This window comes from Xiphias gladius, chromosome 4, assembly GCF_016859285.1.
Source record: "Xiphias gladius isolate SHS-SW01 ecotype Sanya breed wild chromosome 4, ASM1685928v1, whole genome shotgun sequence".
Lineage (NCBI taxonomy): Eukaryota > Metazoa > Chordata > Actinopteri > Istiophoriformes > Xiphiidae > Xiphias > Xiphias gladius.
Genome location: NC_053403.1, coordinates 6,105,017 through 6,131,560, shown reverse-complemented (window position 1 = coordinate 6,131,560; position 26,544 = coordinate 6,105,017). Strand labels below are relative to the sequence as shown.

Here is a 26,544-nt window from a genome sequence, read left to right as displayed (position 1 = left end):
AGAGAGACAGAAAGAGAGAGGGGGGCGACACAAGGCTGACCGACTGACCGAAAAAAAAGTCCCATTCTGATATGTCAGTCATAATAATGATAATAATAATAATAAATAATAATAATAATAATAATAGCAGCAACACACAATACATGATCAATTCGTCCATCCCACCATGCACACACACAATGCTGATTAGAAAAGAGAAAAGATCTCGTGCTTCTGTCAGTTTTTCACAAAGGCATCACTCACAGTCACCCCCCCCCCACACACACACACCCCCTCCACATAAAAAGAAAAAATTAAATAAGCTTCATCAAACGCTGTTTTCCATGCATGAGTAAAAATAAGAAAAAAGGAAAAAATGTGAGCGCAGAGTTGTCGACTTAATTTAGCACATTTGCACGTAAAAAGCAAACATTTAAAGACATAATCATTACCATTACCAAAAAAAAATAAAATAAAAATTAATTAATGAAACGATTTTAATTCATAAAGATAATATTTGATCGATCTGCGGTTATATCGAATGGATGTGTACTGAAAAATGTGTGCACATACGTGACTGTTGCGTTGTTAAAAATCGCTACGCTCGCCACACTATTAAAACTGCCTAAAAACATAAGAAGGAAAATTCACCCAGAGCCATCTGATGCGTGCAGAAAGCATCGAAATCCTCCCGATCCCAAACGAAAATTCCGCATCCAGGCTCGCTAAACTGATCACAGGCTGGTTCTAGAAACAAAAGAAAATCCGTTTTTATTCCGCTGGCAGTTATCGAAATTAGCTGGAGAATATTTCAAAGCGAACTTACATTTCCGTCGAAAATCCGTATATTATTTTTTTTTTTGTTTAATGTAAAAACGACTTAAGCCGACGTGAATAAAAGGAAGAGAGAGAAGAAAAAAAAAAAAACAAGGATAATAACAAGACGACGAAACCGAGCGGAGGACGCCGTGAAAATACAAACGGGTCAAAAAGGAAAATGTCCACAAAAAGCGTAGATAATGTTGAAAGAGGCGCCTGGTTCCTTATTAAGGCGAAGATACAATATTTATTCCTTGTCTCCTGGGATGCTCCGCTCCGTCTATTGTCCTCCCATTCCTCAGTGCTGATGCTTAATTTTCAAAACTTCTATATTACCAAGGGACCTACGACATCAGCCGAGAAATACCCTGCAAGTACAAAATCCGTGAGCCAGCCCCGTCCGTGCAGAGGGGAGACGCTCGCGTTCCGCCAGCTTTCTGCCGCTACCGAGAGCGCGCGCGAGGGGGGACTTTTCCATTTCTCTCGCCTTTTTTCGGGGGATTTTAACGCATTTTTATTATTATTATTCGATCGGGACAGAGAGGAGAGAGGGGGGAAGAGGAAGAAAAAAAAAAAAAAAAAAAGGAAAAAAAAAAAAACGGGTTACTTTGGAGAAAGCACAATGTCAGCGACCTTCCCCGGACTTGTCCACGACGCAGAGGTAGGCTAATAGACTTCTTTAACATCCTTTAATTCCTGAAATTATAGAGGGTGTGTGGTAGAATAAATATTCTTTGGTTTAAACTGAGTTACGGGGGGTATTTCGACATAGCATCTGCTCACGGCGAGTCTCCCCACTGCAATATTACTGTATCGCGTGGATTTAAAAAAAATAATAATATGCACGGAGGGAGAAAAGAGTCGAGTATCTCACCGGAGCTGCCGGTATTAAAAAAAAAAAAAATAAAGGGGCTTTTTATTAGTGTGTGGAAGCAAACGAGGCTGGTGTGTGTGAGCTGTGATTAGAACATTTTAGGGCGGAACGCATCCGCTGTGTCTCACTCTGCTTACCTCCCCATCCAGGATGGGCGAGAGAGCTGGGACAGTAAATCTGCCGGCAGCTCGGTTATAATAATAATAATAATAATAATAATAATGTATAACAGCACGCCCTTTAAGAGGAAAAAAAAAGGCGCTGCAAGCAGAGTGACAGGCATGCCAAAGGGAGGGAAGACAGAAAGAAAGAAAGAAAAAAAAAATACCGATGGCTCCTGTTGCCGTGCGCTCGTTCCCCTCCCGGGCGTGTGGAAATGACATCTCCTTCAGGTGGTTTAAAGTGTGTGGGGGGGGGGGACAAAAAAAAACGCTTTGAGTGTGTGAGTTGTGTTCTTGAGTGTGTTTGGGAGGCAGAGAAAGGAGACGCCGGCTGAGGCTAAATGACACAGCTCGTGTGTTTCACCGTTCCTTTATTATCTTGTAGATACGTCACGACGGATCAAACAGCTACCGGCTCATGCAGCTCGGCTGCCTGGAGTCCGTGGCCAACTCCTCGGTCGCCTACTCCTCCTCCTCCCCGCTCACCTACCCGGCGCCGGCGGGGACGGAGTTCGCCTCGCCCTACTTCTCGGCCAACCACCAGTACACGCCCCTCCACCACCAGTCCTTCCACTACGAGTTCCAGCACTCCCACCCGGCCGTGGCCCCGGAGGCCTACGGGCTGAACTCGCTCCACTCGGGCCAGTACTACCAGCAGATCCACCACGGGGAGCCCGCCGACTTCATCAACCTGCACAACGCGCGCTCCGCCCTCAAGTCCTCGTGCCTGGACGAGCAGCAGCGGCGCGAGCTGGGCTGCCTGGACGCTTACCGGCGCCATGACCTGTCGCTGATGACGTCACACGGCTCCCAGGCCTACGGCGTCGGCATGCACCACCCGGACCAGAGGCTGCTGCCCGCCGCCGGCCTGGGCCTCGCTCCGCCGGCGGCAGACGACCTGCAGGTACCGGCGGCCTCCCTGTCTGTTTGCCCGCTCATTCACAGTCTGTCCCTTCACCTCAGCGCCTGAGATCCAGCACCTTATTGGCCTACTATTGAACCCCCCCCCCCCCCCCATTGCACCAGCCACACAGCAATTCCAAAAGTATTGAACAGAAAGACAGCGCCAGATGTCTGTCTGCGCCCGTCTGCTTCACCCGTCCCTTGTCTTCGACACTGACGAGTCCTCGTCACGCGCGGGCCGCACGGGTTTTTCTCCAGCGCTCTCCGTGTCCCGCCTCGGAGGAGAAAAACAAACAAACAAAAAACAAAACAAAACAAAACCATCGTGTACCATCATCTTGAGATAATTTCGTTGCCAGAAAGCCAACGTGACCGCACAGCAGGCTGGGTAAATGTCAAGTCCACACGGCACCGGTGTCCTCTGAAAGGCAGGCCTGTTTTCTAAAGGTTAATTGACTGGCAGTCCATACGATCCTGTTGTGAAATCCGCCCTTTATTTTTCCCCGAGCACACGTGACCCGTATTTTGCATAATTCTTTGCGATGTAAAGAAATGGTCGAGATGAAAACGGATTCGCACGGTGCTTGAACATGTCTGTGTGTGTGTGTGTGTGTGTGTGTGTGTGTGTGTGTGTTGGTGTGTGTGTGTCCGGCTGTCTGGTGAGGCAAAGAAAGGCCGCTGGTAGCTCTATTCTCCGGTAAAGGGCGGATTAACGGATCGGGGTCCGGGGCACAATGCCCGGCTCGGGCGCCATAAAGCACCGTAGTTTATCCAATTACCGACTTAACGTCAATCAACTTCGGGGCTCAGGCTGCCACATCCGAGCTGGTTAAAACGCGACTCTAGTTAAACACAGTTTAACGCAGGGCACGTGATTTCAGACACGTTAACTATTTACCAACTCGGCTCAAGTTCGCGTTTATCGACATGTTTAATGTCATTACGCTTCAAGGGGGTCGGCAATACCCTGAACGCGTCTCAATGTTTTCACTGTGCTCAAACAGCAACAATTTAAAAAAACCAAAACAAAAAAAAAACCGTTACATTATTCTAAAGACGATAAACACTTAAATCCTAAAACTAATCGGATGTTTTTGAGTTTTTTTATAATGGGCCAATTCAGTTTTCTTGTGATGAATTTATTTGACTCTATTTGAAGGGTGTGTTAGTTTGCCCTGAGAACGGTGATATGTACTAAAAATAAAAGTATTGAATTGTCCCTAAATATAGCCTCGAGTTTAGGGAGTTATAAATTTGCCTGGATGATTTTTTTTAAAAATTATTTTTTTATTGTTCTTCATGTCCTCAAGGACTATTTTATTATGCCACTTGAAATTGAATGATTTGGTTATTTGAATTCCGAGATATTAATAATAATAATAATGTGCAATGTGCAATAATAATTCTACTTAACTAAAATTAATGGCCAATTTTCATTTTATATTATTTTATAATTTTATTTTATTTTATCTTTCAAACCCATAGGCTCATAACCGATCGCTTTTATAAAGTTTTTTTTTTTTTTTTTTCCCCCTCCCCCTAATATCTGCCATAAGATTTCTTTTAAGCTGTCGGGTCACAAAAACAGCGCAGGTTTGACCCTTTATTGAGCAAAAGAAAAGGAGCGGCTCGCGAACCTGAGCTGGCGCGAGGCGGCTGCGCGGACGGAACAGATGCGCCCATGGTCTCGTGCAGCCCCGGTCGCATCTTTGAGCGCGCTAAAGAGATTTTCATGCCGAACAAAAGCGGCTGCCACACCTTTCCCCCGTCGCTAAGCTAATTCATGCAAGACCTCTGCGTTTTGTATATTGATTTTATAATCACTTTAGCTTCGGAAGAGAAGAAAAGAAACAGGGCAGGAGCTGGTTAAGAAGCAGCTACAACACGCTCCCTTTTACCAGTTTATTTTAATCAGGGGGTTCTGCGTGGACCGGGCCTCGAGGCTCGCACGGGGGATTAAGTGTTTTCTGAATAAAAAGCGCGTGTTCTCCTCGCTTGATGACATCGTTGATAGCACGCGAGCGCCGGTCTGGACCAAAATGGCGGCGCTAACAGGTTTCCCCCCCCCCCCATATGTATTCATATAAAGCCTGCACACCTTGCAGTCCGACCCCCGACCGGTCGGCGGCCGCGGGCGGCACCCCGGGCGCACACCGGCGCTCGTCACTGGGCGTGTGCGAGCCGTGCCGCCCTCGCCTCGGAGCCCGAAGCCTTTCAAATTTTGAGCTCGTTTCTGGGGGAGCCGTGGGCCGCATCCCCTTACTCTGCCGTGCCCCCCCCCCCGTTCTACTCGACGCCCTCTTAAGTGGTGTAGACTTTCTAACAAAAAAAGGGCTTCCAGCACCGGGAGACGGTCCAAAGGGCGTGCAACAGGGCGGCCTGGTATCACCAGACGGCGTACGAGTAACGCGCCAGTCTCTGAAGTCATTTCGAGTATTATCACTACGCATTTTTTTTTATTTTTTATTGCCGCCTTATATTGTGCAGACCCCGACCCCGTCGTCATCACGGTCGGCCAACCGCCTCGCCTCAACGTCTCGTAACGTTTCAGCGGGCCGCGTCGTCGGTGGACATCTGGATCGTTCGCCATCGCTTCACGGCAAAAGTCAATGGGGACTACGCGGCCTGTCCTCCGGTGTGGCGCGCCACTCGTACGCCGCCCCGTGACCCCAGGAAAGGCCAGTGTTCGGTCTCCATAGGTGCATTATTTTTTATTTTATTTATTTTTTGGCTTTAGACTCTCGCTGACAAACTTTACAGAAAGCTAAAGGAGCTATGAGGAATGGTTTCAGGCCTGTGGTGGGTCGAGACCCTCCCAGAGGGTTCGCGAGAAAAAATCTTAGGGGTTATGAGGCGATTGACACGCACACGCAAACGTGTGCACACACACACACACACACACACACGTTTTGAGACCTTTCTAATCACGTTTTTCTCGTGAAACACAGAGTTTGACCCCTTGAGGCTTCTAAAAGAAAAAAAAAAAGAAAAAACACGTTCAAATTAAACACTCGTGGAGTTAAACTTGTAATAGTCGGTCGGAAGCAGGCGAGGTATGGCTGCGTTTTTAGGTTGGGAACCACAGATCGATGCGCGTGGGCGCATTGGACCTTTACGATGTTGTGGACTGGGAGACCACTTAGACGGGCTTATTGGGCGTTTTACGCCGGCAACATCGCTATTCTCGTCGCTGCCTTCTGGTAAACGCGCGGTTCTCTTTATCCAGGTAGAAGAACCCTTACAGGGCAGGTTTCGGTTTCATTAATGCGTAGCTTGGACTAACACCATGATGGGGTTTTTTTTTCCTGTGTGTGCTGGTGAGTGGAAAAAAAAAAAAAAAAGTGCACAAACACCCCCCCAATTCATTGATCACAAAGCATCACAGCTCCCACATAAAGAAAAAAGAAAAAAAAAAAAACCGAGGCGAGCGTTGTTATTCTCTGCTGCATCTGAAGCCTGACAGCTGGGTAAACTGTGCTCCAGCGGTGTGAAAACCTGGGTGAACCGGTTCCACCTCCCCGCTCGTCCTAATGAGTGCGTGTCTCCGCAGGGCTCCGTGGAGGCGCAGTGTGGGCTCGTGCTGAACGGCCAGGGGGGCGTCATCCGGAGAGGTAAGGCCCCGTTTATGCTCCGCTGTCAGTACCGGAGGCCGTGAACGCCTCGCGGCGGCTCGGCGCGACTCGCGAGGCGACGCGACGCGACGCGACGGGACAAGACAGCGAGCAGGCAGACGAGCGGGCGGGACGCTCCTCTCCTGTCTGCTGTCAACATGTTACATCGGCGGCGGCGGCGGCGGCGGCGGCGGCCCCGTTTCCCTCGCCCCGTTTAAACGCTATCACACTGTTCAACAAGCGCAGAGACGCTGCTCCCCGCTTCCAGTCTGAAACGGACTGCCACGCAACACCTACGTGTTTCTTTTTCTCTTTTTCTTTTTTTCTTTTTGAACCACTCTTAAGTATCGCCTTTTGAGTTTCGGCTGAGGAAAATTAAATCGTCAGCAATGGCATCAAATTGATCTGGCATTGATTTAATATAGACACACCACGGTGCACATGACACGTACAGCGAAATGTGTATTTGACACCATTGTCATTATCGAGCTATGGCACACACGATAGTCTACATCACAATAGACACTTGGTTTTTTGAAGTCAGACCTGTAGGCGACGTTTTAACAGCGTCGACTGACGGCTTGCCTCCGTTTTCACAACACGACTACTTTAATGTAATATTAATGTTTATTTTGAGATCATAAAATTATTATAATACTCAAACACTGTTGATGATCTTATGTCTCTTCTGTGATAAAAAAAATATATATATATATATATATATATATATATATATATATATATATAGGGAAGCACGGGTAGCATTAAACTGCATTGCCAAATTATTTATGGTATAATCCTATATTTTTAGTAGCCTGTAGAATAAAGAATAAGATAGCAGAGTGTTAAATAATGTCAAAAAAAGGACTATATCATCAGTAGATTATAAATAAATAAAAAGGTCTATTAGGCTTATTATCAAAATACATTTAATTCGGTTCGATTGACTATAATAAAGATAAAACAAGATTACTATGTTATATATTTTTCAAAAGTCTTGATTAGAGAATTGCCCGAAACAAAAAATGGCAGTCAAGGTTATAATTGTCATTTAGCTGTTCTCGGTATTTACCAGGCTTTTGATCGCTCCTGGGCAAATTCTGTTGCTTTTTGTTTTCGTCCTCTTTTCTGTAGCTGTGTGTGTGTGTGTGTGTGTGTGTGTGTGGGCTGCGGTGTAAACCGTAGGCCTATCACAGCGGTGAGTTTGCTTTTTTTTTTTTCCTCTTCTTGCTCGAGTTTTTAAATCAGCGACACGCCGAGTGAACCCCGGCGCTCGGGGCGGCTCAGGTGGACTCCTCAGGTGAGGACGTGGACTCGGTCTGCACCAGCCCACCGCAGGCCGGCCGATGTCCTGACGACTGGATCTGCTTTTGCTCCATCAAAGCCTGCTCCCGTTTTGTTGTGTTTTTTGTTTTTAGTCGGGACTGGGCCTGCGCGCAGCTCTCCGCACAGAGAGGAAGGCTGCGTCTCGGGTTTAATTTTTCATCAGCTCTGCCTAGGTGTTGGGGCTTTTCTCTCGGATTGACGCGGGAATCCCTTCGCTATCACTTTCGGTTAATGGTGCTCCGTATTTGGCCCTGAGCTCAGCCGCTGCAACCATCACAACCAATAATCTTTGCTTTACCTCCCGCTCCCGTATCGATAGCTTCTCTCGCCTCGGGCGGACGCTTTGATATGCTAATGCCGAGCGGGGCCCCGGATTCAGCCGAGATCATATTAATGTTGTTCTTTCTGACTGCGGCTTTGGCGCCATGAATATTCACGTAACCTTTTTCAAAAGAAAAAAAAAAAAAAAAAAATCACTCAAGAAACGCGGATCCTACTTAGGAGGAGTCGTCTGTGTTTTTAATCACCCCGCTATCCCTCTTCCAGTTCAGCTCTAACAGCAGCCTCGCGGATCAAGCGGATCCGTCAGACGCGCGCCCCCGCCGCTACAGCCCCATGCACGCGCCTCTCTCTTTTCTGTCAAGAAATTGGCGGGCCTTTTTTTTTGGGGGGGGGGGGGCTATAAACATTGTTGTTAAAATATGAGGAGAATGACATTTGGCCCGTGTCTCTTTTTCTTTAATTTTCGTGGCAAACTTGTAAAAGGCGCTTGATTCCGCGTGTGATCCCGCCCGCCGCTCGCGCCGCAGCCCGAGGCTACTCTCCGTTGCTTAAATACCGTTATCGCCTCTGGGCCCGCGCGCTCCACTGACTGCACTACCGGCAATAGCTCTTTTCGATTGCCCTTGGCAACATAAAATACAAACTACTTTGAATCAAAACATTTTTAGGGGAATTAATATGATGTGAACCCGCGGCTTTTCAGAGGCGCGCGCCCCTGTCAGAGCGCGTGAGTCTGACAGACAGGTCTGCCCGGTTCGTGTCACGTATAGACACAAAGAGGCGGACCTTAGACGCACACACACACACACACACACCAACGCACGCACAGGATCTTAACCAATAGTGTCAATCGATCCCCTCGACCTGAGTGCAATGCAAGTCCCGTACCGCCTTGTACTAAGTGGTGTCCGCTGGACTACAGCAGCACCTTCGTGTGGTCGCGGGTGCGCTGCGGGCACGAGTCGCTGCCCACGGCGCTGAACGCCGCGCGACGCGCTTCTGAGGCCACAGGTCCGAGTGCCGGGAAGATGACGCGAATGTGGCACACTTCCGCTGATTTTTAATAATGGATTCTCAGAGAGGCACAAAAAAAACCCCATAAATATACGGATTAAATGTGGTCGCATTTGAGGCTTCGTTGGTGGCCAAATTGTCCACAATGCCCCTTTAAGACTAGTGCGTGCGGCCAATCTTCGCCCTGCAGCGGTGCTCTGCTCGCCCTAAATGGCATCCTCTCCCTTCATTCCACCACATCCAGCACGGCCTCTAATAACAAAGCGACACACCCCGCTGTTAGATTTGATAATGAGGCAGATGAATAATAGAATATAGCCCACAGTACATCAGACTGGAAGAAAAAAAAAAAACCTTGCGTTTCAGCTGCTTGAGACGTTAGTTCAAGTGAAAGTTTAATAATAATAGGCCTACTCAGAACAGTCGATATAATCCAGGAGGATCCAGCAAGACTGATTCAGATGCAATAAATAATGTGGAAGAGCCTTCACTATCACAACCCGCAATCATTTATTCACACAGCCAGGAACCTCAAGTACACAGTGAAATCAACTTGGTGGTTGGCCGAAGGTGATTAAAGGAAGGTTTTATTTCTCCCCCCTGGGATTAGAGCAGACAGTTCTTACATACAGACAAATATTGAGCTGAAACAGAAATATAAATATATGTACATAGTAAAAAAAAAAAAAAAAAGAAAAATGAAAGAAAAAGAAAACTAAATGTAATATTTAACTAGTGAAAGGGAAGGCTGATGAAGTGCTGAGAGTAAAAACACTGATCATGTCAGGGAGGATTAATGATACTTGATCACGTGTGTTTTTATGGGCTGAGTATGCAGCACCGTCGCAATCGTTTCTGGATTCAAATAATAATTTAAACATGCATTTAGTTTACAGCCGTACAGTGAAGAGGGTGCAAGGAGGAGAGAGGCTCTGAACCGGCAAGAGCTCGCTTGCTCAATCAGAACCCGTCTCCAGTTTTGTTGACTCCAAATTTGTCAGATAAACGGGCGGATTAAGTGTTCTTTGGTGGACTAAGAGAACTCTCTACCCTCTAAAAGGTGGATAAACCGTTTAAAAATCCTGTTTTTATCCGAAAAACGCATCGTCACAAAGCTGAAGACCGGGCTGTTTTGTTAGCTGATGAAAAAAGGGTGACATTTTGGAGATCCCGTGGCTTTCATGGGGCAGCGGCGACGCTCAAAGCGGGTTCTCAGGGTGTGTTAGGTCTGGAGGAAATTTTCGAGGGAGCGTGAACAGAAATGTGGATCAACATACCGCGCGTGACGAAAGAAAGGTGGTCAATATGGCGAGGCAGCAACTCGGATTAATTAACTCTCGGAGAAGTAGAGAAGACTTTAGCAAAGTCTTTGGAATTTCCATTAACCGTGAACAGTTAGATACTGCAGACTGGGCTGCACCGACATATTATTACATCTATTGCACCAATAAACTGGACAAGCGACTTCCCGTTGGCTTTTATTCCTCGTATTGTGCCCTGATGCGTGCTATTCCTTGAAACAGGAACAAGGGGGGGGGGGCCTCATGCAAAGTTTGTACGTGGCCAAAGCCACCCTCTAAGAAACAAAGGCACAAAAATAGTCCCAGTGTCTGCACACTTGTCTCCGAGGCAGGATTCACCGAGGGGCTCATCCGTGTAGCAACAAACTGGCACGTTTTCTACGAAACGTACACGTTTCAGACTGTTTTGTGAACAGTGCCGAGGCCAAAACTCTAGAGCGCCGATAGATGCAGTGTTGAGGGCGAGGATGTGGTTATACTTTCGCTGCTTTTCTGTGAACTCGAGGCTTTCAAGGTCTAAACGGATTTTTTTATTGGCAACGTCCACTACAGACCTTAAAGTGCCTCCACTGAAGGTAAAGAAAGGGGCTCTCGCAGACCGTGTAATAAAAAAAAAAACACCGCGGCCTCGCATCACATTGATTGTAAAAGGAGGTATCCCTCAAACTAAAGACCCCATAATACTGTTCAGTGCATTCAATACGTGACTCTGTTTTCTTTTGAGGAGGCACTCTGGCTCACATTTTCACGCAGCATGCTTTTTGCTTCTCGTGGTACTGTGTTGAGAGATACTTCTCTTGACACCGTCACAGAACTCGAGAAAAATCCTGGTTTTGGTTGAAACTTCGCCGATCAGAACCTAATCCAAACCACATCTCTGACCATAAATCTCCAGGACGTAGCCGCCGCTTACGGCTGCATATTGTCTGTACATGTGAAGGGCGAGAGGAACTCACAGGCGGACAGTTTGTGCACTGGCTGTAGTTTGGGGTAACGTCTTCGTGTTTGCATGTTAAAATGCAAACACAGTGAACCTGAACATCCAGAACACCTGGATCTTGTTGGCATATTGTTCTGTTTTTGTCTTTTTAATTGTCTTAAGGTACTAATTGAGTGGACAGGCAGCCAGTATTTATAAACACCCAATGATAAACCTGCCTGCACAGTTTCCCTGAAATATTCAAGCACGTGTCCCGAAATAGGACAAAAGTTTGCCGGGAGTCTGTGCACTGTCAAAACTATTACCAACACTAAATGTACCACTCGTTGGGTCATAACCCCCTACGGAATCCTGTTTTGACCACCACACAGAAGTACAAATGGTGCTACATGTGGCAACGAAACATAAAGAATTTTTTGCCATTCATTTATAAAAAAAAGCATTTACCAACCTGAAGTAGCACCAGGTTGGAAATCCGCCGGATTGGTCCACAGTTCTCCGTTTAACATTTCGCAGCAGCGAAAGTTTGTCGTGCTGTATCGTTCTAGCTTCGTGATGGTTAATCTTCTCGGGAAGAATTGTTACGCATCGCATCATTAGAAAAATAACCTTTCCCTTCATGTACTCACTCCTATATCAGCTGAAACACACTGGCGGAGTTTGTACTTAGGCTGTCTAGCACAGCTGCCACGCCAGCCTTCCCCAAAGCCACCTGAAGTAGTCCTTAACAGTTCTAAAAAAAAAAAAAAAAAAAAGCCATTGGCAATAACTTGATGGTCAGTATTGGTTTTTTTCCCATTTTGATGAGTTTAAAGATTCGGTTTCTGGCCGCTGAAGTTGTCTCGCAGACAGCTGACATGAGTTCTGTTCGGGTGTGAACGCAACAACAAACATTTCAATTTCTGGCGCAACTATTCCTTTAACGCCTCAAGATTTCTGGCGACGCCGCTGCCTGTCCACGCCGGGGTTCGCTCTAACAGGCGGTGTTGTTGTTGTCGTTTGTGCGCAGGGGGGACGTGTGTGGTGAATCCCACGGATCTGTTCTGCTCGGTACCGGGCCGACTCTCGCTGCTCAGCTCCACCTCCAAGTACAAAGTCACCATTGCCGAGGTGAAAAGAAGACTGTCCCCTCCAGAGTGCCTCAACGCCTCCTTACTGGGCGGCATATTGCGCAGGTCAGTACAAGCACGCACACACGGGGCGGAAATCCGACCGCGGGTCATCACAGCCTCTTTGACGGCTCTAAGTGTCACTTCAAAGATTCGTGACACTTCACTGATCTGATGACTTAAAGAAAAGTCAAACTAAAAAGCGTTGTGTGTAAATCTCATCTCATCGTAGCATAGTGGCTCTACATGCAACCATTAGATCTACTCTGATTCTTAAATAGGCCTTTGCAGCTTTAAAGACTAATTCTACAGTAACTACGGCCACTAAAGTTACTCATTAGGAGCCTAGGCCCAACATACCCCCCTTCATTAATCTCACCGTGACCACTGCGGGGAAAAAAATAGTTAAACCGTGGGAGTCACTCAACGTCATCCCTGGAGAATGAGGTACCCGAATTTCAGCAGCGTCCATTTTGCAGCAGCAGCATTATATGAGAACAGAGGCGTGAGAGTGTCATAGTAAAAGGGGCGGATAAGATAGCAGGACAAACTGGCAGCGTATCATAGTGGAAAACGAAACAATGACACAAAAAAAAATCTAATATTAAAAGAATGAGAAAGGTAGAATTCATTGCATGGTTCTTCTGGACTGTGTTAGACTGTCAAAACATGCCTGTTATTCTGTGTATGCAGCCAAACTACTATCCTGTAACAAGATATTACTGAAGTAACAAGGGGGAGTGTGACGGAGGGCGATTTTAAAACAGTGAAAACGCAGGTTTTTTTTAAAAAAAAGGCCTAAATCTGGCTGGTGAACATCGGCGAGAGCTGCCCGAGTCTTTGCAGCCCTCGGATGAAACAGATGATGTGAAGTAGCGCCCACAAAGACCATTGTAGGCGAACGAGGGGGCCGGGGCTGCACGCGCCGCCATGCCCAGGGAGCCAGAGGGAGGCGAGACCGGGCCAAAGCATGCCAGGATCAGAGGAAGCAGAGGAAAGCAAGAGTTGCCAGTGCTGTATTATTGATGAGGTGGAGAGAAAGGAAGGAGGGAGGGGGGGGGGGGGCAGAGAGAATATGGCTGGTCCTACAAGATGAGGCATCAAACAATAACAAAAAAAAAAAAGTGCAAATAGAGGTGTTGATCCTCGTCTGGAGTAAAATAAATCACATTGACGTCGCAGAAATGTTTGTAACAGCCCGAGACCTTAGCCGTGTTTTCACATTTGTGTCGGATTTGTGTCATCTGCCAACGAAAACCCCTTTTGTAAAATAAAAGAATAAGTACGAGCGTAAATGTACAGAATTTCACCCTGAGTGAAACTGTTGTGAAGGAACCTGTCTAATTGCTGTTGGGTTTTTTTTTTTTTTTTTTAACAGAATGGTAGAAAACCATTGGTAATTTTGACCAAAATATCCCAAAAGGACCTTTAAAGTTTTATGAGATTGGAAGTAAGCGCATAAAGTTTTTAAGAAAATAAATGACAGGAACCATTGTTCCTCTGTTTTCCAAAATAGAACTTCTCACTCTGGGTATAGAAAGACATAAACGCTCAGACAATAAAAGAGGAAACTCATGGGAACTAGTGACCATATCTATGTAAAAAGGACGCATATTTAATACATATTGAGTTGACGTGTTTTAATTTTATACTCTTTGATTTTGATTAATTTTATGGCTTTGTCAAAGCAAAGCAAACCTATATTCTTCCATCCCTTACTTGTAAGACTTAATTAAACACACATTTCTTTGAAGAATAAGGAGGCCGGATGATTTTATCTGTACTTTTGCTCAAGTTCTATGAAAAACTCATTGGGCGATCAGTGACGATGATGATGTGTGATCCAGATATTCCAGATAATCAGCCTTCTCTGTGTTCTATATCCTTTTTTTTTTTTTTTTTTTTTTTAAATGTTATCGTTTGAAGATGTGGGATGTGTGATGTAAATTAATTTCCTTTTCCCGCAGAGCGAAGTCTAAGAACGGGGGCCGGTGTCTTCGGGAGAAATTAGACCGTCTAGGCCTCAACCTGCCAGCAGGACGGAGGAAAGCCGCCAACGTCACACTGCTCACCTCCCTGGTGGAAGGTGAGGGGCTTCAGTCCAAAAAAAAAAAAAAAAAAAAAGGCTTTCCAAAATATTCCAGGATTCTGTACTTTTAGTTTCATGCACCGGTTTTTATATTTAATCCTTCCAGCGTTTGTTTCATCCGTCTTCTTCCTGCCTTTATGCTCAGGTGAGGCGCTCCACCTGGCGAGGGACTTCGGCTACACCTGCGAGACAGAGTTTCCCAGCAAGGCAGTGGGGGAGCATTTGGCGAGGCAGCACAGTGAGCCGAAAGAAACCAGCGCACGCAAGAAAATGGTTCTGGCTACAAAGTAAGAATACAAACACACACGCGCACGCACAGATACACCATACACAAACACACATGAATGTAGCAGAGCCTAGAAATAAAATTTAAAGTCCTCAGATTTTGCTTTAACTTAAGATCTTATTTGCCCATGACAGTCATTTTATAGCCCCAAATCAATCACCTTACCCCTAAATCATACATCTTGAGGGAATCCCTTGATTAAAAAGAAAAGTGCAGGGGCCACATGTTTAACAACAAGAAAACTGGTGGTTGTATAGTTTCTGTAAGAGTCGGGAAAAACGAGAAGCTGTCGTTAAGATTGAGGAGCGCTATGGTCAAGCAAGAGGAACATTATACAGGAATGGAACCTTCACGCAGAATTAGAAAATGCTTTTGTCGTGAGCAAGGACACCTTCACGAGCACATGCACAAACACACTTTTCACGCATCGAGAATGTCTCGCGTTTGAATTCTAAGATATCCCCTGCCACAGGGCTTGTATATATTTAACAGTAAGAGCTATATTGATGTCACACTCTTACAAGCACTATTACACATCGAGTACTGAATGTGCTGAGGGGAAACAGCACCCATTCTCTTCCAACCATGTCGTCCCAACAACGATTTCAAGTCTGAATAAAATCCAAAAAGAGCCTGGACAAGTGTAGAAAAACCAACTTTGACTTTACACCTGCAGGATTTTTGGCATCACGTTGGGAAAAATGTCTCGCCTGTCTTTGGATCGACACTGAACTTGTCTTGCTCATGCCCATAGTATTCTTTCAGTTGGTCACTGAGAGGAAATTACTTGAATTTATGGGGTGGGTTGATCCAAAACGATGAGGGTGGGTACAATAAAGACAAAGGATTACATTTTTTTAAAAAGACAAATTGCGACGGTTGTGTCGGAGACAGATGGTAAACCCCTCAATCCCTCCCTCCTTCTGTCCGTCAGGCAAATCTGTAAGGAGTTCCAGGACTTATTGAGCCAAGATCGCTCTCCTTTGGGCTCCTCCAGACCGACCCCTATCCTGGACTTGGACATCCAGAGACACCTCACACACTTCAGGTAACACACATATGCTATGTATAAGAAATAATGGACAAATCGATCAAATCTGGACCCACTATCTACAATTAAAACTACTGGGCGGGGGACAGTTTTCTTGCAGTGCTCTCCGTTTTGGCTCTGACCTCTCTGCCATTTTCCAAAGATGCAGCTGTGCAGCTTGTTGTTTGGCACAAGAGACAGAGGAAGGAGAGGAACGGCGTCTTGTTAGCAGAAATGTCACATCTATGGCGTCATCCTTTGCAGAATGTACGGAGATTTATCAAGTCCCCAAAGGGAAATGTCTTGTGGAGTGCTGGGCAGAGAAACAAGATATGAGCTCGGCCGTATAAACACAGATACGACAGATTTAACATCATCATCCTTCTGGCGGTTTAAAAATCTGGTGACCCGGCGTTCGGCTCTGCAAGACCCTGCCTGAGCGTCTTATATGGCGAACAAATCGGTATCAAATTGGAGAGTTGATTCTTTAAACCTATTTCGTGGCCATTTATCTTTTATTTGACCTCATGTTTACTCTGTTGTGCCTCGTAGTGATTTCATGTTTTTACGTGCGCTTTGATCGGATCGAGAGGTCAACTTTGTTTTATAGTACATGTAAGAAGCTGAAAACAACAGAATTAAGAGCACTATGGTAGAGTGGATTCTGGTGCACAAACTCTTTTTGAGCTTGCCCAATTTTGTTTTAGGAATGTCGAATAAACATGGTTGATTATGACCGATGGTCACTATAAATACCCATATTGGATTTTTAAGACGCATAAGGCCACTGTATGTTTTAAAACCATCACGTCGGACACCATCTGTGTTAGGGCTGCAACTAAACATTATTCTCATCGAATGATTTGACCTATAAAACGTCAAAAAAAATTGTGAAAACTGTCCATCAGATTTTCATAAAGTCCACGGTTACATCATCAGATGACTTGTTTTCCCTGACCAAGCGTCCAGAGCCTAAATGTATTCAGTTTACTATCACATTAGACAAAGAAAGGCAGCATTTTCTTCAAAACTGAGAAGCTAAAGAAGTTTGGGAGATTTGTCATGTTTGCTTGAAAAATGACATATTTCTGTTGGCCAACTGATCAGGTCATTGAGCGATCGCTTTAGCTCTAACCCGCGAGTAATTTGTTCAACGGTGGCAGTACCCAGGCCTAGAATTCGCTCAAACCGCTGTGGTATTCCGTGTTTCCCCACGAGTTATTATGGAAACAGGGTGGGACCAGCGTTTAGACCATCACAGGACGTTTAAACTCTTCTCTGACAGGGGTTAGTCCAACTAAAACTCTTTTAGGAGGATTAGAAGGCTCTATAATGCAGGGGGAGGAAGGTTTCACTGCAGTGTAAGGATTGAGGGGAGAAAAGGAAACCTGCCTCACCCTAAACATGTCACTGATGTGCTTATTTGCACCTGAATGGACCAAAGGTTTTAGATCGTCATCGTTCCGATGATTATTTCCCTCTTTCCTCTCGACAGCCTGATCACTCACGGCTTCGGCACGCCGGCGGTCTGCGCAGCTCTCAGCACCTTCCAGACGGTCCTAAGCGAGATGCTAAACTACCTGGACAAAAACTCAAGCGGGAAAACAAGCGGGCCCGCCGACCAACAGATCAACAGCAGCTCGGAAAAGACGCAGCTCCGGAAAACAGCCGAGCCCCAGAGCAAAGACGGGAAAACAGAAAAGACTGAGTAGCCCCCACCCACCCGGTCCCCGTGCCTTGGAGCGCTGCATTTTGGAGTGTGTGTGTGTGTGTGTGTGTGTGTGTGTGTGTGTGTGTGTGTGTGTGTGTGTGTAACGTACTCAGAAAGGATTCGTTAATTCCCATGCATTACTGTGTCTTCATTGGGACAAGTCATATTTATTGTTATTTATTTATCTTGTTGAAATGTAACACTAACCTGAACTGTCCCAAATAAGACATCCTGATGTGGGAGTGAAAATAAGACATCCTCTGTAAATGTGTGTGTGTGTGTGTGTGCGTGTGTGCACGCGCACGTTTTACGACAAGGAGGAGCCTCGCCATGGAAGATGGCTGTGACTCATCCAAGACTTTTATTTGTTTATTAATTTTGAAAACAGGAAGCAAACATGGACATGCTGACGTCAGAGTTTTCCAGGACAGGGGTGGTAACTGCCAACACAACAACAACAACAACACACATTACACACACACACACACACACACACACACACAAATTAAGGGTTTTTGGCAATTTTATCCCAATCCAGCTAATTCAGGTGTGGATTTTCTGCAGAAATACAATAACAAACACTTTTTTATCCTCTGAACATTCATTTTATCTGTTTTTTATTAAATTATTGAGAGAAATCTCTGAAATCATTTAGATTCGACTGAGAATTTAAGCAAAACCGGGAGTTTCTGTGGTTGATATCACTTTCCACACATTTTTAACTTATTAAACTGAAAAAGAAACACACACACACACACACACACACACACACACACACACACACACACACACACACACACACACACACACACGCACACAATCTGTTTTACGAACCCCTCCTGGACCTGTGAGAGCACTGGACCACACCGATTTTTTATTTTTTATTTTTACGCTCTACAATCAGTGCCATAGCAACCAGTGTGTTTACCATGTGGACAACAGAGAAAAAGAGACTGGTTCTGGATGTGAAACTGATGTAACGCCACTGCCTGGGGTAGGATACACTTTGGTGTGTGCGCGCGTGTGCGAGTGATTGAGTGTGTGTGTGTGAGAGAGAGAGAGATGAAGAGTGTGAAAGTGAAAGAGAAGGGTCCAACTCAGCCATTTTGTAAAAGGTGACTTTGCGGTTGCCGTTGTTACTCTTCCCCGTGCATGTCTATCTTTGTACACTCCCCAGATCGCAAGTTTAGCCGACACAAGCTCTCTGACTCGCTCATGAACATTTGTAAAGATATATATAAATATTTAAATTACTTTTCTTGTAGGCTTTAACTATATATATGTTAAATCCCTACCTTCTAAAATGCCGGTGTTCAATAAAGACAGTTGCTATGTGTTCTACTACCTGCTCTCTGGCTTTAAGATGTGCTGCACACAAACACACGCACACACACACACACGGACTCACACACACCATATATAAACATGCATACACACAGAAGGAGGTAACAGAGCAAGGACAGACTAAAGAGAAGCAGCGCAGATCAAAACCAGCAATTGTGAATTACCCACATGAGTTCACAGTGTTAAAACACTAAAAAGTCAGAGCTGCTCTCTAATGTTGTGAGAGAAGACTCTACTTACAGAAGAGTTCAAAAGCCTTCTTTGTGTGCATGAGCATGTGTGTTTTCTTTCACTCTGAGTGACTTCTGTCAGGTTCTCTGCTTATTTCTATTTAAAGAAAAAAAAAATATATATATCTGATGATAAAACGGAGAGAGGAGCGGCTGCCTGCTGGCGTCTCCATCCGGGCTCTGTTTACTCTTTAATGTCCCAGTCATTTAAAAGGAGGTCACGACCGCTGCATAACACAGAAACACATCAACAGATAGGATGCATTTACAGCGGCGCCTGCGCCGGCTTGTCGCACTGAATCACATGCGAGTGAAGCCTCAGGTGGAAGAGTAATAGAGGAGAGTGACGTAAAGGAAGGGAGAGACACAGGTGCAGAATTCCAGAATATTCCCAGTCTTGGTTTGGTGTGTTTGGTCTGGTATTTGACAGATGGTGTTACACAACCCCCCCTCCCCACACAAATATACCCACATGTAGTCAATGTTTTATGGTGCTGGGACAAAGCTGAACCATTGGCAGTGCATTGCAGAGTGTCCAAAAAATGAATGACGACAAATAGTATATTATAGTTTCTCCCTCGGGTACTTTTCTTTTAGCTTTCACAGCAATGCATTAATGCACAACAGCCACACCATGATGGCGGTTTTTGAGGACTGGTACCTGCACTACAGTGTATCTTTGGAAAGGCTATAGTGTTTCAACCAATACCATAAGAGAAATAAATAACAAGGACCAGAGCAAAAATCCAACGGCTAAAAACCAAAATGACCAAAACACATCCTGTGTGGAACCAAACCTACGGTTACATAACGGCCATCAAGCAGTTATCACAACACTGTGCCCTGGTGCTGAAACAATTTGTTGATTGCTTAATAAGCCGATCAATAGAAGAATGAATAATCATTTTTGATAGTTTTTTAAGTCATTTATCAAGCCAAAATACCAAACAATCTCTGGTTCCAGCCTCACAAATGTCAGGATTTGCTGCTTTTCTCTGTCTCTATATCACTGTCAACGGAATCTTTTTGGGCTTTTGATCGATGGTCAGAAAAGAGTAAAGGTAATCCAATTATCGGTCAACTGTGAGAATTGTTAGTTGCAGCCCTGTTTTGCACCCAACGGTCACTTCTACTTACCAATGCACACTCGGCCACATTCAAAGTCAGAAGAAACAGAAGGACATCTTTTTTTTACTGCTTCAGGGTTTTACTCATTAGAATATTCTGATCCTTTAAAATGAGCCACAAACACACACCAGAAGGGGTTTACAGCTCTTTAGACGTACATCAATCATTGGACGAGCGCTTTTTTTGCTGCTCATTCTGGTGGATTCCTGGATACATTTACTTCACGATGCCAGGTTGGAGGCAACGGCGCCCGACGGCGTTTGCATTTATGCCTTTTACCACCAGGAGGTCGATTTTAAATGTTGTCTACCTCGGGGGTTACAGAAAGTCCAATACGACATGAACGCAGCATTCGGTTATTTGGATGGTAAACTGAGTCCATGCTAGTTGAAATTAAAAAAAAAAAAAAAAAAACCTAAAAAAAATAATTATTTTACACATTTTTGATGTAGTTGCTTAGCAACACAATATATAGATGTAGGCAGATCCTAATCTTTTGGCTTTCGTTTTTTAAAATTTTCACTTTCAGCTGCTGGGAGGAACTTGATTCTTATGAGCGGCTAATGTGGAGGAATGGGCTTGATATGTAATCAAACTCGTGTATCTCGATGTAACAGGGTGATGTGTACGAAGCCGAGCAGCTTTCTAAATTGGCTCTTTGATGGTTGCTGCATCTCACTGGAGGGTACGAGCAGCAACAAATGAGCACGAGCGCACACACACACACACACACACACACACACACACTCACACACACAAATATACATTCAGAGAAAGTAACTTAATCACACTTTTGTTTATCACTTGCGTGATAAACACGTAATCCCTGCCAAAGACGTCCCCGCTGACCCCGCATTAGAATAATAAGCAGCTTGATCAAAATGAGCTGGAAAATTAAATCGATACGTTGCGTCTGCCGGAGTTTCTGTAAATTGACAAACGGACAAGAAGGAATCACAAGTTTGACATCAGCAGCGCATAATGTGATGGGGCGGCCGATGCATTATTCACACAGGCTATTGATCGTATTACAATGCAACGCTCTGTTATCACCACATTAAGCATCAGAGCAGATTTTCTAGTTCGCTCTTCTCCTATTCAGCCTTCAGCATGCAATATTGTTTATTTGGTGATTTTATCCAATTATATTTGAGCCATTTCAATGCAGTGCAGATATTTATACATGGAATTGAGGTTTAACACGCAGAGCACACACTGAAAATGAACATTTTCAAACCAGAAATGCATGCAACGAATACTGCCATTTATATAGAAGTGAATTAAACAGTCTGAGGTCTCAGTGGGACTGTAACTCCTGCTGACTGAGCCCTACAGTCACGAATACCAAACTCTGTCAACTTCTAAGCCCCGTCTCTCCAGTCTCTCTCCTCTGAAGCTATAACCCTCCTCCTCCTCCTCCTCCTCCTCCTCCTCCTCAGCTTCTCTGCTAAAACCTCTTCCTCCTCTGTCCTGATCCCAGTCAGTCCCAGGAACATTCAGGGCCTCTTTCTCCTCAGCCGTGAAGCCGACTGTCCCCGTCAGTCTGTCAACCCACCCACACACACACACACACACACCCACACACACACACACACACACACACACACCGAGGGAACTACTGCAAAAGACAGGAACGCCCTGTTCTTCATTTGCTGATGATTATTCTACTCTGCCCCCATTTGTATTATCAGATCCTGAGAGGGAACTGGATGTTTATTTAATAATGTGGCCTAGTAGAGTTTGGTTGGCGTGGTGGCATGAACACAACCTCTAACTCGGGCCTGACCGGTGTCAATTGGCTGCTTCGGTTCTGGTTGCAAAGCTGGGATTCGGTCATTTTATCTTTCAGCCCTTTCTTAAACATCCAGTCACTCACTCCAGAGTTAATGTGCCCGTCGCCACCGAGCTGCTGTCAGTGGCTTCGTTGGCACCAAACAAGCCCCGGAGCCGAGGCAGCCACCGGTGAGTCTGCCAGCACGGAAACAAGGAGGAGAATGACGGTTTTTGTCGTTTCTCGATTCATTTCTGTTGTATTCAGCCTTCGCGCACAACAGCGGGAGAAAGTGAATCGTTCATTTTACAGTTTACACCTGTGCGTCCTCCTGTGACGCATCAAAACGTCCTCTGGGAACAAGGCCTAGTTTAAATTCAAGACCTACAAAAATGTCTATAAACCTTATAATAATTTGGGTCTATTTTCCCAAACGCATTCTTAGGCCCCGTTACCCGAGGACCCGTGACTCACGTTTAAAGGCTCCGGACACAGTTTCCCGCTGGCAGTCGACGGAATCGGGAGGGGGGAGGCTGAACTCAGGTCTCCACGTTGCTCCCCTCCACGCTGGGCCCTCATCTCCTCTTCCCCGGTGCTCTAGCGCGACCTAGTGGCCAGCGACAGCAGCCCGGGATGTGACTCCGCTCGGGCTGGAGGCGCCGGTAGAGCATGCAGGAGGAAAACGCGGTCTCCGGTTGCCGTGAGACCTGTTGAATGAATAAACGAACTCGGTCACTAATGTGTCACTGGCACACGACCGCCCAGGCCACGTGTGGTCAAAAGACACCACAAAAAAAAACCCCATAAAGGTCAGGTCCGGGATGCGGCGCGCACACTTTTCTGAAACAGTACCTGAAAAATAATCAGCAAATTAAATAAGAGTGTCCGGTCTACCACCAAATTCACCAATCACTGAAAAAAACGTGTATAATACTGGAGAGACACTATTTGATTGATCCACCTTGCCTTCTTTACCGGACTTTTGGAGGAACTTTAAAAGGAATCGAAAGCCAAACAGGACATTCCGGGTTTTTTGATCATGTGTGGAAAAACTCGGGGTTCCTTGCTCGGTGCCGTGACGGTGACACGGTCACTGTCTCGCCGGCACCACCGCGCTCACGCGAAATCAAATGGCTCATTTCCTACAAAATCTAACGGCGTCTGAGAGTCTCGCTCCCTTTGCTTTCTGTCGGCCGACCGCATCTACAGCGAGGAAACGGCTACACGATTAAAGGGTTTCTCCGCTGTTTTTCGGCCTCGTGTCCACTGGTTTACCAAGTTATTGTGCCACACTTCACTGGGATGCAGTGGGGAGGTCCTAGGTGTGAGAAGGTGTAACTGCATGACTGTGCACCGAGGCAGGACGTCTTTATCACGCTGACCGTTAGCAAACACACAAGAAGGAGCGAGGCTGGAGACTCTTTTTTGCAGACGCGCAACCTGCAGTGCAGGCAAAAGGTGCAGATCCTACCTGCATCTGCAAAAGGTGCAGATGCAGGTAGGATCGCAACCGTCCCCAGCCTCCTCCCGACTGGAAATCCCGGGGAAGGTGAAAATGAAGACAAATGCGTCTCATTTGTAAATGGCTGCAAAGGAAAGACGGGGAGCAAATAGAGCAGTGTTAGTGTGACATGTGTGTAATGTATGCTGATACATCGTGTGTCAAAGCCCTGCAGGACAACGACCGCAACCGTGCCTCCAGACTTCCAGACTGTCGGGACATCTGTCATCGCTGACAGTCATATGCCCCGCCATGTGTGTGTGTCTGTGTATGTGCGCGTGCGTGTGAGTGAGGAAGAAGAGCGAGCGATGGATGAATCTTTGGCAGGGGGTCATTCCGGAGAACATGGGAACAGCCGTGCCTCTTAAACATTCATGTCTGGTATTCTCAGTCTGGCAGTTTTTGGGTTGTTTTGTGTGTGTGTGTTTGTGTGTGTGTGTGAGTGTGTCTGTGCGCATCAAACATCCACGAAGCTTAACCGTGGCAGCCATGACAGAGAGAGAACCACGACAGCGTACAGGCAGATGTACGGGCCGTATAAGAGGAACTTCCTGGGAGCTTCACTTGGGAGCTGGAGGCCAATCGGGACAAGGTTTGATTGTCCTGAAGCCTAAAGCTACTGTACACAACCAAAAGTGGAGTTGTTTTATTTTTTTAATTGAATTCCACATGACACGCAACTCTAAAGCACGAATGTCAAGCTCTAACTCAAGCCCCCCCACCATCATATATATATATATACACACACACACACACACAGACGCGTTCGTGCATTTCCTCCTAAGGACGTCTGTTGAGTGGCACGCGCTGTCAGCCTTTTAACAGCCACGTCAACTGAATCCGCCCCCCCCCCCCCTTTCTGAGGCGGAAACTATGGGAGAGCAGCCCATGACACCCAGCGCTGTGGTCTCGCTCCGTGCTCGGCTTAAACGGGTGCATGTGTGGTCTGGGGCCACTAGGGGGAGCAGTTTACAAACAGTTGGGCAGGTCCTCGCAGGGAAGCGTTGAGGTGCTGGTCGCAGGGAAATGTGACGGCTATCAAACACGGGTCATCCCTGTTTACTATAGATCAAAGTGGGACTTTCACGTGACTTTAACGAACGCAACCGGAATCTTTGTCCACCAATGTGTCCACTTCACACCGATGAGTTCACCTTAGGGATGGAGGAGAGGGAACAAGTGCGGCGTAGTTGAGGCAGAGGCTGTAAACGTCTCGTCTAACTGAATAAAATGTGGAGGCAAAAAAAAAAAAAGCATCAGCTGATGGTTCATTTGTATTATTCATCTGCTGCTTTCGTTTAAAAAAAAAAAAAAGATGCAGATCACAGAGGTGCAGAGAGAGACGACTGGTCAACTTTTAAAATGAATTCAAGCCTGTCTCGTGTAGAACACACTCCACAGATCTGCTGGATGCGAAGCAACTTATTCTGAAGAGGGGGACAGCAAACTTATTTTCTACGTCATGCCCCTCCTGCGAGCCTCGGGGGAAGCCACGCCACGCACCAACACCGGGTCCGGGTGACAACGCAGCATCAGGGTCTGTCAGCGCCCCCGACGATCTTCCAATGCCGAGCAGATACAGAGGTTGACAGCTGTCGTCGCTGCATGAGGATAACTTTGGAAAACTTTGGAAAAAAAAAAACCTGACACTAAACCGGTCATAAAGCGTGACATCCTGAATAACTTAATTTATCTTCTTTTTTTTTAATTAGAACTAACATTAGATTATATTGTCAAGAACGAGCGTTTGGACCGGATCTCAAACGCGTTAGTGAAAAGTCGTCGCGCAGCGATACGGCGACAACGCTTGCAACGTTGTGTCTCCGCGTGCCACCGCTACGACGCGACGCATTGCGAGCCTTGAACGCCGAGGCGTCAAAAACTCCAATCCAACGCCACCACCGCGCATGTGATCGTGCGCTCCGCTGGCACCGCGGCCGTGTTTACAGGCCGCCTGGCGCACACGCCCTCGCCCACTTGTAATATCATGAGTCTAATGACATATCGTCGCATGAAATTCCGTGATATATTTCTATAATAATTATGAATTATGTTCATGTAATCACCCCCGCGCTTATTTTATTTTTATTTTATTTATTTTTTGGCCTCGTGTGAGGCTGGTGCCGTGCTGGCTGGATATATGAAGACCCGACAATTTCCACATAATTTAATGCCGAGTCGGCCCTGCGAGTGCAATGTGGGACCACGATCCTGCGACCCACCGCTGATTAGGATCGTAGATCAATAAATGGCCGCATAACCTGAACTCCCAGCCGTGAAACTTCGTTCTTTATTTGCAATCCCAGCCCCATTCATCATCACGCCGCTCCCCGAGAATTGCAGACACAGATCTTGCCATCTCCGGGGTGGAGCCACCTGCTCTCTCTCCCCTCCGCTAGTAGGCCAATAAATGGGCAAGGTTCAGGCACCTTTGCCGCCGTTCCTTGCCAAGCCGAGTCCTGTGATGGAGTCACGCCCTGGTAGTTTTTTTTCGGTTTGTGTTATGAGAACGGAAGGGCCCGGTCTACGTGGGCTTAGTAAATCCAAGAAAGTGAACATACGGGCGCGACAAATTGAAGGTAAAAGTCCGAACAGATGTTTGGAAAACATCTTCCAAAAGAGGGCACAAAGGGCCGCCGAATGGTTCTGAGAGCTCGGGGGGGGGGTGCACTGAACACTATTTGGGACCAGCGCGTTAGACACTACTCTCCGCCACCGCCATCAAAACACCAAAATGAGGGGACATCTTCAGGGAGGGCGGTGTTCATCCCTCCGGTAGAGTTCCGGGACTTGGAAAGTTACTGCCGAGGAGAACTGGAGCTTTTCTGGAGGCTGATGGTGGACCAATACCTCACTAAGACTTCTTTTTGTTTCTGTGTTTTAATGTATTTAGAACAGACTATACTACATCTCAGACTCTCTCACAGATAAAACCGTAAAGTCCCGGACCGTCCATTGCTGCCCCTGGTGTTTACACAGCCCACCGTCCTTTATCAAGAGAGAGAGACGGACATTCAGTGTCTGACTTTACAGAATATGAGAGAGAGTAGGAACTAAAATGGAAAAACAAAAAACAAAAAAAAACGTATACTCAAAACTGTAAAGATTGAAATTCATGTTGGTTGCTGCTTTAAT

General features: G+C 46.1%; 1 protein-coding gene and 1 long non-coding RNA gene across 3 annotated transcripts in view; one reads left to right on the top strand and one right to left on the bottom strand.

The window, feature by feature from the left end:
- The first annotated feature begins 1,420 nt into the window (after positions 1-1,420).
- tfap2d (transcription factor AP-2 delta (activating enhancer binding protein 2 delta)) lies at positions 1,421-17,436 on the top strand. Its single transcript, XM_040126033.1, has 8 exons — positions 1,421-1,459; positions 2,219-2,737; positions 6,287-6,347; positions 12,220-12,385; positions 14,287-14,405; positions 14,554-14,695; positions 15,629-15,742; positions 17,220-17,436. The coding sequence occupies exons 1-8, from the start codon at positions 1,421-1,423 to the stop codon at positions 17,434-17,436; spliced, it is 1,377 nt and encodes a 458-aa protein (XP_039981967.1).
- The window catches only part of LOC120789369, a 64,303-nt gene continuing 52,263 nt past the window's right edge, over positions 14,505-26,544 (bottom strand). For both annotated transcript variants that reach the window (XR_005707375.1, XR_005707376.1), the window contains 2 exons: positions 22,383-22,615; positions 14,505-16,037 (listed from right to left, as the gene is read on the bottom strand). This is a non-coding gene — a long non-coding RNA (uncharacterized LOC120789369). The remainder of the gene's footprint in view (positions 16,038-22,382; positions 22,616-26,544) is intronic.

Bases quoted from the DNA above. Each gene is read 5' to 3' on its own strand.
- tfap2d (XM_040126033.1), top strand. From the start codon at position 1,421: ATGTCAGCGACCTTCCCCGGACTTGTCCACGACGCAGAG. The intron at 12,386-14,286 runs GTCAGTACAAGC...CTTTTCCCGCAG, and splicing joins CTGGGCGGCATATTGCGCAG to AGCGAAGTCTAAGAACGGGG. The intron at 14,406-14,553 runs GTGAGGGGCTTC...CTTTATGCTCAG, and splicing joins GCTCACCTCCCTGGTGGAAG to GTGAGGCGCTCCACCTGGCG.